General features: G+C 37.8%; 1 protein-coding gene across 1 annotated transcript in view; it reads left to right on the forward strand.

Annotated features, from left to right (window-relative positions):
- Nucleotides 1–11,688, forward strand: part of EFNA5 (ephrin-A5) — a 40,267-nt gene extending 28,579 nt beyond the window's left edge. The window contains exons 3-5 of the mRNA XM_009328734.1: nucleotides 4,815–4,880; nucleotides 5,272–5,352; nucleotides 10,366–11,688. Coding sequence (XP_009327009.1) covers nucleotides 4,815–4,880; nucleotides 5,272–5,352; nucleotides 10,366–10,487 — 269 coding nt within the window. The 3' untranslated portion in view covers nucleotides 10,488–11,688. The remainder of the gene's footprint in view (nucleotides 1–4,814; nucleotides 4,881–5,271; nucleotides 5,353–10,365) is intronic.
- The last annotated feature ends 1,232 nt before the right edge of the window (nucleotides 11,689–12,920 follow it).

Below are 12,920 nucleotides of genomic sequence, written 5' to 3' on the forward strand. Positions count from 1 at the left end.
ACTATGTGTTTTCTAGCAGAGAAATGCTTAGGAGTGGGATGAAGGCAGCTGGAATTTTTTTTTTCAATATTTAAATATAGCTAGCAAATACTGAAATATTTATGGTTTGGCTCTAAATGAGGAGGGAATAATTTTCTTCACTGTCTTTCCCTTCCTTACAGGGTATAAAAGTGGTAGCCAGAACTGGTTCAGAGAAGAGAAATTTTCTCATCTAATTTGTCTTTATGGACCATTTTTGGATCCAGCTTGGATCTAGTCCTATGTGCAGTAGTTCATTGCATAGTTTTTTTTTCTAGTTCAACTAATGGAATTTTCATCTCAAGAATACAGAGATCATGACTTGAATGTCTTTTGTATCATGGAATTTTCCTATTTAAAAAAAAAATGAAGAGGCCAAACCAGTTATTTTTATAATCATTGATATGTTTTCATATATCTTGTGATTTCGGAGGGATTTTAGTGTGCACTTCTTGTAACCCCAAGTCTTTGTTTAACCATGAAGTCTAAAACATGGAGAGACCCAGGAGATTGTCATGAAGTTACTCATAAAGGTGATGCAGGGCAGGGGAGGAGTGAAGTATCATAGGAATTGTAACGAAATATAAGAACTAGCAACACTGCAGAGTTCCTCTTCTGTTTTTCATTGTGATTCCTCCTGACACAAACTAAACCAGTCAGACCTTTTCTATTCTAATATCATTCATGGAAAAAAGAGGATATAACCTCTTTTGCTCCTTATAAGGGAACTTTTTTACAAAGGTTTCTTTTTGTTGTGCAGCAAGGTTTCAATTGCCTTTTTTTTTCCTTGGGAATTTCAGCTTTTGAAATGGAAAGTGTTGCTTGGGACAGATTTCATTAGCATCAGAGGCTTCCTGCTCTCAGAACTGGCCTCTATTTTATAGCTAATATCACCTTTAAAACGGGCGAATAGAAAAGCCTTATACCAAAGCCTTAGGGGCTAACCTAGTTTTGTGCAGAAAGGAGAATGAAATTTCTTTTTGTACCACCTAGAAAGGACATCTTTTCTTATACTATAGCTAATTTCAGTGGAATGTAGCGACAACAGCAATAGTTTACCTGGGAAGCAACTTTAATAGATCCCAGCTGACAAAGAGCAGTTCTCTTTCTCCTTTCCAGAGTACAGCAAACAGAGTACTGCCTTGCAAGTGTGCAAGAGGCTGTCAGGGAGTTTGCCAGACTCTGCTGCGTTGGAAATCTGCCTTTCCTGGAAAGTAAAACACCTTAAAACCACTCAACTTTCTTCTGCTAATGCTTTGCTCTTTCTTACCCTTAGGTCCTGAAGTCAAGATTTGAATTTTTCCAGTTGCAGTCAGTTTGATCAGAGATTTTTGGTTCAGACTAATCCCAGAATCTTTCATGTAAGCCTCAGCTTTTGTTAGGTCCTAGCTGCAGCATTATTTCCGCTCCTGAAAAAGTATATTTAGCATTTATTCTTCTTAGTAAATCTTAAAATGTGCTGTTTATCCTCTCTACTGTGTTGCTTTGGTCATTTGGTGTTTCTTTGTAGCTGTTAGTCAAATGCTGTCAACCATGTCACCCTGATATGGCGTTTTGTCCTCTTCAAAAAGCATTTGTCATTTAAGCTACTTTCATGTAGAAGAATAGGACTTCAAACTTCAACTTGAGTTCAAGCTTTGAGGCATTAACTTACAAAAAAACTCCAGATTTAATGAGGACTCGGCTTTCCATAGTAGAGGGCAAGTGTGCTGTGCCTAACATTCAGAGAAAAAATATCTTAAGCTTGTTGCTGAAAGAGGGGAAAAAAAAAATCCCAGCTGTTGCCATCATATCCTGGACTTCTTAATTCAACAGGCCGTGTTTTCATTAGGATACTGGTAAAAATACTGCAAAATAAAGAAGACAGAAGAGAACAGAACAATACTGACAAATTTACTGCAATGTGTGTGAGGAGGAGGACAGATGATATGAACCAACCTGACTCTTCCCTGTGGGTGATACACCTGGTCTTAAGGCAAAAACTGCAACTGGTCTGTGTTTTTTCTTTTCAGATGAAAAGGAGAATGGAGAGGGAGGGAGAAGAAGAAAGGAAGAAAAAAAAAAAATTGATTGCAGTCATCCAGCTTGGCAAACAGTTCTTAGTTTCTCAGGAAGGCCAAAGAGGTTGCAGTGTATCCCTTCATCACCTTAGTCTTGGTTGTTGAGGCAGATGTGAGAGCAGAACAATATGTCACTTGATTATTTTTTTTTAATTCATTATTATTCCTTCTGAAGGAGTAAAACACTGATTAAAGAGGAATCTTCTGGGTTTACTGCAAATATTGACAGTATATAATTTCCCTGGGAAGGGAAAAAGCACTAAACTTTAGTTGCTAAAACTGCGTCAGTTTCTGGGATGATGATTTAAATGCAGCTGCTATGGTTGCAATAGGACTGCAGTTCATGATATAGTCTATAGTTGCAAACCCATGTGAGGACTGGTGGAAAAAGATTTAAGCAGGGAAAGGATTTTAATATTTTTCTTCCAAAGAACATGGCCAATCACTAGCTGTTGTTTGCTCTTAAGTGTGTGCAAATATTATGTACACATATAAACTTTATATGTGCAAAGCATTCGTTTTCTGTTTTTCCAAATAGAACATCATTAGCTCCTGGCTATCCTAGCTAGTCAGTGATATCCTAGTTAGTCACTGACTAACAGAGTTCTCTAATAAACAGCAGTGAGCAACATGTGCTTATTTTATGGACATAAATAACAGCATGTAAGCATCAAAGCTAAAACTTGCCTTTAAATAAATGTGTGTCATGGTGCACTTCTGAAATAATTTCCGAGCAGGAAAAATCCATTAGTGATAAAATTACTGTAGGGACTCTATTTTGGCTAATGTTGGAAATGTTATTGCCACCTTTATGCTAGCAATGTGGTAATGACTATAGGATTCTTATACTTTGAGAAATCTACAACTGCCCATTTGGTCTGAGCAAAGCATTTAGCCAGTTGTGTATATTCAGTGAGGGCCACAAAAAGGACACAATTTCCTGAATATAACCACAGAGTGCACATATTGTGCCCTAAATAACACAACAGTTACTGTAAATGTCAGTAGAGGGAGTTTTTCTGACTTTGATTTAGTAAAAGCCTCTAGCAAAGCCAGCTGTTAACACTTCTTAACTGCTTGTCATTGTGAAGGGGGGAGCATCATTTCTACACACTTTTGTCTTTTGATTAAAAGAGGGAAACAATTTTTCAAGCACTTGCCAACAGGTGCAGAACCACAGCATTAGCTGTATTGGACTCTTTACTTTGCTCCTTTTTTGTGTTTGTACTGAATATGCTAGTTCTTCTTGGTAAGTTGTTCTAGGAAAAAGCTGATGCCTGCCTTGGAAACACATCATCAGAGACTAAGGGAATTTATTTCAAGTTAGTTGAGGAGCCCTTCAAGTGAGAGCTTAGCATGAAGACAAAGAGTGTGCATTCATATGCCTGTGTATAAATCATTTTATTTGTCACAATTAGGGACAGAATTAATAAAAATGGATGAAACAGTGATAAACAGAACAAACTAACATCTTGCCAGCCCAATCATCTTTTTTAAATCAAGACAGCTTCCAATAGTTGTAATTTTCTGCAAAAAGCAACTTGTTCTGCCCTAATACATAGCTTTTTGAATGATGGGGGAGACTATACAATGAAATAAAAATTATTTTGCAGTGCTTCAGGCAATATTTTTCAGCTATAGCTTTTGAGGGTTTTTGCAAGGGTGAAAAAATGTGTATGCAAATGGTCTTTCACAAGTGAAAATCTGCATGCCCAAGTCAAGTTCCTTGGTTGCCAGTGTGCATGTTGAACTGCAGGCCACTGTACAATTTCAAAATTGCAGACATTGATGAAAGTTACCGATTTGTTCAGATTGGCAGGCAATACACTAAGGAGTCCAGTCTGTGGTGACAGGCAGGCGTATTTCCCTATGATCATGTATTTTGAGGCAAGCACAGCTCTAGAAAGGAAGTTTTCACAGCAGCACTTGTTCCTTGGAAATAAGTTGGTGCTGACACTAGTCTTAGATGTATGATCTTTTGCATTAGTGCTAGACATGTTATTTCCATTTATTCTTTTTCTCCTAATTCAGTAAGTACTCTTAAAATGAAATACTTTGAATGGGAAATTATGAGAGAGGGCAGAAAGAAGGAATAAGCTGGTTTTGGTTTGTTAGTTATATAACATGGGGACTCATGTTTTGACTGAAGCAAGGTAAGTATTTTCTCAACACAGGCAGATGTATTGGCGCATATGGAGGCTGACTTTGCTGTAGAATTTAATGGTGTGTATTTCTGCTTTTGTGGGAGTATATACATAGTCCTATTTTTAGCATTGTCACCTTCAGTGTCATTTTGTTTTTTCATCCCTTTTTGTGTTGCTGAAGCCTATGGCCTAGTGTTTCAAGACTAACTTTTCTCTAAATGATCTTAATTATTCTGAAGTGTAATTTTTCAGAGTACTCACCTGCATTACAGCGGAAACCATATTAAACAACCTCTTGAGAAAAAGGTGTGGAAAGCTGAAAGGAGATAACAAACCATCGAAAATACCATGTGCTTCACTTCTTATATGTAAAATAATCAAAAACAGGATTAGAATAAAATCTGCAGTTCTTTCCCTGCTTTTGCATAATCAGGCTACTTTGTGCACTTGAAGTCCTTACATGCAGAGGCTGAAATGTGTCCAGCCCTTCAGATGAAGAGAAGATAAAGGATATTTTATTTTAGCACAAAAGATTATTTGCATTTTCACTCTCTTACTCTTCCACTTGTCTTTCCTTCTTCCCCATTTACAGCTTCTGCGATCCCAGATAATGGAAGGAGATCCTGTCTAAAGCTTAAGGTCTTTGTGCGACCAGCAAGTAAGTTCTTCAGATTAAGCTTTCGAGGGTGGCTTTGTAGCGCATGCTTTCCTGTGTGGTCTAGTAAACAGTAGTAATTCTTTTTTTTTACTGTTAAATCTTGTGTATCTGTTCTGTACAGCAACATTTGTGTTATGATTTTCATTGTATTTTCTTACCATTTTTCATAAAGCTTTGTTTTAATTACATGGCAGTTGCTAACTTGTTGTTTCTTAAACTGTTGTACAAATGGAAGACTGTAGTGGCATTTGGACAAGTGCCACAGACTTTAAAATATAAATATGCTTAATTATATATAGTAAATAGAGAGAAAAAAGAGAAAAAAAGGAAAATGGGGAGTTTAAGGGTGTCTCACTAACATATTTGGCTGTTATCTCTATTTTTGTTATAGACAGCTGTATGAAAACTATAGGTGTTCATGATCGTGTTTTCGATGTTAACGACAAAGTAGAAAATTCATTAGAACCAGCAGGTTAGTATGCTTAGAGAATCTCTTTTAACAAATGCGTGTATCCCTCTGGTGCTTCAGTACTTTTTTTCCTCTTATCTCTGCATGCTTTGCATGGTACAGCTGCTCTGCTTTTGCACATTTCTAGCAGTGCTAATATCACTTATGGTATATTTCCTGTATCCTTGTTTAATGCAGGGGAGGCAAAATGTTGCTTTATTTGTTTTTTGGGTGACGTGGTTTAATAAAATATGGTGTGTGCCAGTGTAAAATTTTCATCACTGGCCCATCGAAGCCAAACACCCAGCATGCTGGCAAAACACTATTTACTAACTGGGCCCAAAGTTTTAGAAATAAAGTCGATGGGCACACTTCATTTATTGTGTGGTTTTGAAAGACTTTCAGAAAAACAGAACCACTGCTTGTTTAATGCTGCTGCATGACACAGGCATGCAACTGACAGAGTTAGTGTTTAAGTAAGAAATTAGTCCTTTAAAATTATATACATTTATATGTATATTTGGTTAGGCAAAGTATCATTTTTACATATGTGCATGCATACACGCACACTCTGATATATATAAATTCCAATCCTGTTTTTATTGAAGCAAGCTTAAGTTTTGGGGGGCTTTTCTGTCTTTTTTTGCAAAATGCTGCCTTAAGAATAAGAATAATGCTTGCTATGATAAAGCCCCTCATCTGCCCAGGGCAAAGTTACATTAACTCCACCATCAATCAAGCTGATGTGTCTCTGTATGGAAAGTGCATGTGTATTGTTTGTGTGGCTCAGGTTTATGACAGATAGAAGCATGTTTAATTCTAGGGCTGTGAGAAATCCCACTAACTTCAATGGGATGGCTCATGACATTGAAATTAGGTGGATATGTAGGAGAAGTATTTGCAATAGTAGTATTACCTGATTGTTTTATATGTACATAAACACTGCTCACACATTGTTGTATTCAAGCCTCAATAATTAAAATACACAGTTAAATAAACAAATTATACCAGAAAAAAATTACACACATACCATTTAGTACATACCCTGAAGAACAGATTACCAAGATCTTTTTTTTTTGCTTATACTATTTGAAAGAGACTTCGCCTTTGGTATGAAGCAACATACTATTTTTTTTCTCTTTGTTATTTGCAGTTCCTTTAACTAAAAGTCATTATTTATACGGAAGTATAAATAAGGCTTTCACCAGTTATCCAGTTTGAATGATTTACCTATGGATACACAATAGATTTTATTAGTTTTCTTTAAGAGAATTTTCGGAACTGTCCTAAAAACTTTGGTTTTGAGAATCAGGGATGTTCTCCAAGCAAATCTAAATGCAAAGAGAGTCCATTACATTAGATACACTTGTGCATTTATTAACAGCACAATGCCTTCTTCTGTGGAAGGCATTAGGGTGATCTTTCCCTGTTTCTAGGTAATCTATGAATCTAAAAACTCAATGCACTTTTTTACGTTTTGTGATTTGATGAACATGGGCTAATTAATGTGTATTTTTCCTGTTACTGGTTTGCAAAAGAGATCGTCTGAGTAATAAATGCGTGATTTGAGTGAACTTGCTGAGCATTTTTTTTCAGCGCTGCTGCTCACTTCCCATGAATGGCTATACGTAACTTCCACCATCACAAAAGCATATCGTTAGAAAGCAGCGGGCAAACCAGGGAACCAAAATCATACAAAGAGCATCCTGCAGTCTGAGATGAAATACTGTTTGTGTTACCAGGAGGAAATAATAGCTTTAGTGAGAAGGTTTGGTACCAGAAAGTTCCCACTCCCGACATCAGTCTATATTTGCATTATTATTATTTGGACCAGTCACCATTAGATAACCAGTCATTCCCAGATCTGCCAACTGCTGTCACACTTTTCTGTTATTAGGCTGTTAGACTTGCCGCTGTGTTGGTGGACCTTGTTGCATGTGATCTGTGTTGTGTACTAATTTACCTGCCCCTGACATGCATCTTGTACTTCTGTGCTCTCCTCTAGCCTGCCACTGTCTTCTTCCACAGTAGACAGAAGAATTGGGAGGCAGGAGGGTCATGTTCAGCAGATTTCTTACTGTCACCTTTCTTTTAAAAATCACCATTTGTGTGATTTTTGAACCTTTGTAATTTCACTAGTTTTGTTCAGGAATTTGTAGGAAACTGGTCTATAAAGATCACACTTGTTTCAGAAGTGATTAAAGTAATTTGCTCTATTCCTGTCCTCCCTTTCTCTTCCTCCTTAATAATAAAAATAAAAAGTCCCTAAACAAAAATTGCAGCTGTGCATATCTGGAAAAATTATACCTGAAGCATATGATGTAAAGCTACATGATCTGGAAAATTCATGGGTGTCAAAATATTTTTTTCTAATTACTGCTGGCATTCCCAGTGTTTAGCAGTGACCTTCCAGATTTTACTCAGGAATTTTGTCCTTTTCATCACTTGCCTTCAGTGTTTAAAATAAAGCAAAACTTTTTCCCTAAGCATTAAAGATTGTGCAGTGTTATAACTCTGCACCTCCAAGGAAAATCATATTTGTAAACTGATTTTGAGAACCACAGATGAATCGTGTGCTCTAATATATGAGTGCAGAAACCTTGGGACTGCATTGACAGAAACCCCAGATGATTTCTTGAAAGGAACCCTTAATGTTACATGAAAATTAATTCTTCTGTGAAGAATGGCTTTATAAAAATGGCATCGTAGATCTCCTCCATATTTTTCATTTTAGAGAAGTAATCTTTTTAGTTTAGGGCTTTTTCGTTGAGTTTTTTTAGCAGCAGCCAATGTTCCAGTAATGGCAGTATCTGATAGTCAGAGAATGAGGATTTATTACTGCTCTACACTAGTTCTGCCCTATTGTGTTTTAGTGCTGACTCATGGATGTAATTAGGACAAAACTGTTGACATTCAATGTTGCAAATTCAGACTTGCAATTCTATTGATGATGCAAGAGGTAGAAGGTAATGCACATCATTCTCCTCCGTAGTTTTAGTTCATCAGCAGTGAGTAAATGTTTCCAAATTGGGAAGAGCTGACTCTAAATATATGAAAGGAGGTAGAGCTGACAGTTAGAACAGGGATATTTTTTCCCCGTAACTTCTTAGAGTATGATTTAATTGGGAAGCTGCTCTTGTGAAGTACAGTATTCTCATTGCAGTGTCACCAAAGTACAAGAGCGTAACTCAGAACTGAAATGTGAAACAGCTTTTGGTACTGACAACCACTGGAATTGGCACTTTTCAATAGCCAGCATTCACTGAATTTTTTAGATTCCTTTGGAATAATTCTGGAGGAAAAATATTAGGGCCTCTTTCAGGGTCTGGGAGGGTCTCCCTGCCATACATGGTGAAGAGCTGTAATCAAAGTCATTCCATCCAGTCTTTCCCACTGACATCAGTGGGACTTTCATCTGATGGTATCCCTTTCTTACAAATGTGAACATATTTACAGCTGATCAGTGCTTGCTTTTCATACTTTTGCCTTGAGCAGCACTGAAGACCTGTTGATAAGCCTGACGCGATTGTAGCATCAATTAGTGCTGGGAAAAAAGGTGATAAATTGCTAATCCAGTTTACTGTGCATCTTGCTGTGTAACCAAACTGGGACTGAAGAGCCTATTAACCTAAATTATGCTAAGTGCTCTATCTACTTTTGTGCTAGGTGTCAAGGGTATGAAGGAGAGGGAGCTTGTTTCTAGCTAAAGCTAAGTAACGTGAAATGCTCCATGCCAAAATGGCACAGCGATCCCAGTGTCCTGACTCCCGCTTCCCTTAGTGCCTTTAATTGGAATTGCACAGCTCTCACCCAGTGAAACCCTGGCAGTGCAATTTGTTGAGATGAGAGCTATGAGACATATATATCATAGCTATGTCGACATCTCTCATAAAATGGGGGAGCTTATTACACTAAGTAGTGAGATACTATTAATTTTCCTGGAAACTTAGGCACTCCGAAGTACCTTATGAATACATTTTGAGGCCACTTCCTAAAAAGGTTTAACTTATTTCATTCATTTAGTACTAAGAAAATTCAAACCCAGGGCTGACTTTTTATGGCAAGCCTCAGACAGATTACTTTTAAAATAGCCAAATTAGATAGCTGTGGATATGGAGCGCTTTGCAGAGAAACATACCACATCTATAACAATAATGAAGTTGAATTTGACTTTACCTACTGTTTTTTATCTTAAAAGCTGTAGCTTTAAGGCTGATCTCTAGTTTACAAGGACTAAACAGAGCTTTATTTGGTATCATAAATTCAGTATTTGCTACTGTGTTCTCTTCTGCCACTAATGTATAAGCATGTTTTCCCAACTCAGCTGGTTCTTTTTTTCATTAGTTTTAGCTGCATATATGTAAATCTGTATTTTGTGTACCATAAAAGGTAGTCTGTTACCTATGAGGTTTTCCAGATTGAGTATGTATTCTATAAAGTCAGAGATTGTCATGTGTTAGCCTTTAAAATTCTGTTTCAAGAAGGGAAGACTGGTCTTATATCCTCTGTGCCTCCCCAGATATGGTATACTTCAGTGGAAATCTTATGCGTGGAAGTGGAATATATGCTTGGGCTTACAGGCTGTCATTTCATATTCAGGAGCCAAAATCTGTAAGTCAGTAAGGAGATTAACTGTGAAATTAATTCTGAGCACGTGCAACTCTTCTTCAAGCCCTTTTGAAAATCAGGTGTTTTTATTTAGCTGCCTCCCTATTGACATTGCTATCTAATGAGCCATCCAAAGCTAGAGCTACAGTGTTTTATTAGAAGAGGAATCTTTCATTCCTCAATCTGCTGAAATCAGACTTACTTTCTGCTCCTCTGGTCTTCAGTGGGAGTTTTGCCAGAAAGAAATGCAGGACTTGGCCCCAAGTTGGTTACATAATGAGGTATTACACGCTTGTGAAAGTCAATGACAGCACAAGGTTCATTGCCCTATTTCATAAAGGCACTGAAATCTACTTACAGTTGTCGGCTCAGTGAGAGTTTATTAAGGATGCAAAATCTCATTGGAATGTATGCTTTCTGTTTGAACAGATGATACTGTACATGAGTCAGCCGAGCCATCCCGTGGTGAGAACGCGGCACAGACACCAAGGATACCCAGCCGGCTTTTGGCAACTCTATTGTTCCTCCTGGCAATGCTTTTGATATTATAGCACAGTATGCTCCGGCAACCTGTCGCAGAAAATATCAGGGTCTTGGAACATCAAAGATCCACCTAACTGCTCATCCCAGGAAAGGGACTTTATTGTTTTTGCAGATGTCAAATTGTTATTTTTCCCTTTTCCCTTTTCTTCTCCCTTTTAGCCTGAACTCAGCAAAAATTTGAAGGGGATAACTAGCTTCAGCACCCATCCCTACCTACCCTGTGACTTTCTTAACCCCTCCATATAAATAAAAGGACTCCAAATGAAAATGCCAAACTATAATAGTGACACTAGTGATTCTTATTTTCCTCTGCATTCTCCTTTAAGAAGTCACCTCTGTTAGCTCACTGTGTCATCTGTATGTGGACAAGGAAGAATAGTGGCAGATGCAGTCAGTGAAGGATAAGGAAAGTGAGTGAAAGCCTGGGAGAGTTTTTCTCTCTGATACAATATTTATGCCTTCTCGTTCAGCACGGTAAGATGATCATGCAAGGCATCGTGTCACCATGTCAGGACTGGAGGGGAAATATTAAGAATAGATATAATATAACACCATTTCCTCCAGGAGTTTCTAAATGAACAGGCTTCTGAAAGGGAAAGACAATGTTTCTTATAGGACTGTCTTGAAACATCTTTGACAGTAAAATTTGTGTTCACAAGTAGAAACACTGTCTTTGGTGAGAGTAAGAAGTTAGTATTTAGGAATGTTAGCACACAGCAGGCAAGGTCAGATTTATGAAACTTCACTGGGGGTGTGAGTGCCTCTGTTATTTCGTTTTAAGGGGATAATGCACACCGGATTATTTTATTTTAAAACAAATCACCGTGGTGCTACAATTTTTTTCTTGAAATGCAGAGGCACTTTTGAGAATAAAGTGACCTTCCCCAGCGCTGGCTTAGTAGCTGATAGCCTTGGATGCTGCTCTGGGTGTTAATACATGCTAAGAGAGGACATCAGTGGCCAGAGGAAACATGTTTGGGACACAGGATCTCCAGTGTGCTCTTGATTTGTCTCTCCTGCAAGTTCCTCAGTCATGGGAATAAACCACATGTAGAAGAAGCCAGGACAGTCTAGTAGCATTGTTTGGTGGGGGGAAAGAAAAGAAGTGTGGAATACAAATTCAAGTGTTGATTTTTTTATCTTTTCCCCTTCCAGCACAGTTTGAAGAGTAGAGGAAACGTGTTTATCAGCCAGAGATAAACTAGATGGGCTCCCAAAGACTTAACAAAATATTTTTTTAAAAATCCACTAGAATAGAAAATACATTATTTAGATATACTTTATGCTGAGAGTGAGTATATATGCTTGTCCTATTTAAACATGTGAGAGAAGTGGTAACCCTTGATGCAGTTAGGAAATGGGACTGTCTTGTTTGATGGAATTAGCAGTGACCCTGTTTAAGGAATCTGAGCCTTGGCTAACGTAGAACTTTAAAAAGTCATTTGCCAGGAAGTGCAAGCCTTGGGGTATTTTTTGGCTAGGCTGCCATGAAATTTGGACTGCTAAGCATAATCAGGGAAATACCAGACCAAGACTGAAACAGAGCTTTTCTAACAAAAATTGTGGTAATTATGTTAAATGCAAAACAAAACATGGAGCATATTCAAGCAAAACAAGGGTTTTCTATATTAATTCTGAAGAAGAAGTCTGCCGCAAATAAATTGAGTGATACCATTAAGGGACAGCACTTTGTGGGCTTTTTTTTAATGAAGAAAGCTTTCCAGAAGTTGAAGCAGCACACTATTCAAAAAAAGGAGAAAAGGGGGAAATAAATTTAAGATGTAAAGGGAAGTTTATGCATGCTAAACTATGATCTAGGCTTGCCTGATGTTGTACAACATGGTCATTAATGCAGGGCCTGTGCTTACAGGAGGAATGTAGGAAATTTCCTCTAGTGTGAAGTGCACACAATAAAGATACACAGTCTAAATAGTGAGGGAAGTCATCATCTCATTACAAGCTATCTGGTACTTTTCTCTCTTTAATGTGGATGTGCTTGGCACACACACTAATACTTCTTGTAGGCAGGAATTAAAAAGCTTTGGATGAGGTGAGCTTAATCAAAATGCTCCTTATCAAATGGATTATTAACCAGAGTACAGATAATACTGCATGATAGGTAACCATATTAAAATGATTCATAGCAATTGCAGGCAGTCATACCAGTAGCGCCAATTTAATGTAGAAATAGTGACTTCATTTTTCATCCTGTGTCTCTGAATTATGTCGGAGTTCAAGACGTACGTTTATCCACAGCAAAGGATTTTCACTAGTGTTACTCCTGGTGAAATTCACCCCTGTGTTTTATCACAGAGCCCTGCTGGGTAGATGAAGAACAGCATGAGTGATACAGCTGCAAGCAGGTCCCTGCGCTGCCTGGTGTTGCTGGGAGCGTACCAGACACTGTCAGTTTGATACTTGATAGCATCAGGCAATCCCAG

This window comes from Pygoscelis adeliae, unplaced genomic scaffold (assembly GCF_000699105.1).
Source record: "Pygoscelis adeliae isolate BGI_AS28 unplaced genomic scaffold, ASM69910v1 Scaffold16, whole genome shotgun sequence".
In the NCBI taxonomy this organism is placed as follows: domain Eukaryota; kingdom Metazoa; phylum Chordata; class Aves; order Sphenisciformes; family Spheniscidae; genus Pygoscelis; species Pygoscelis adeliae.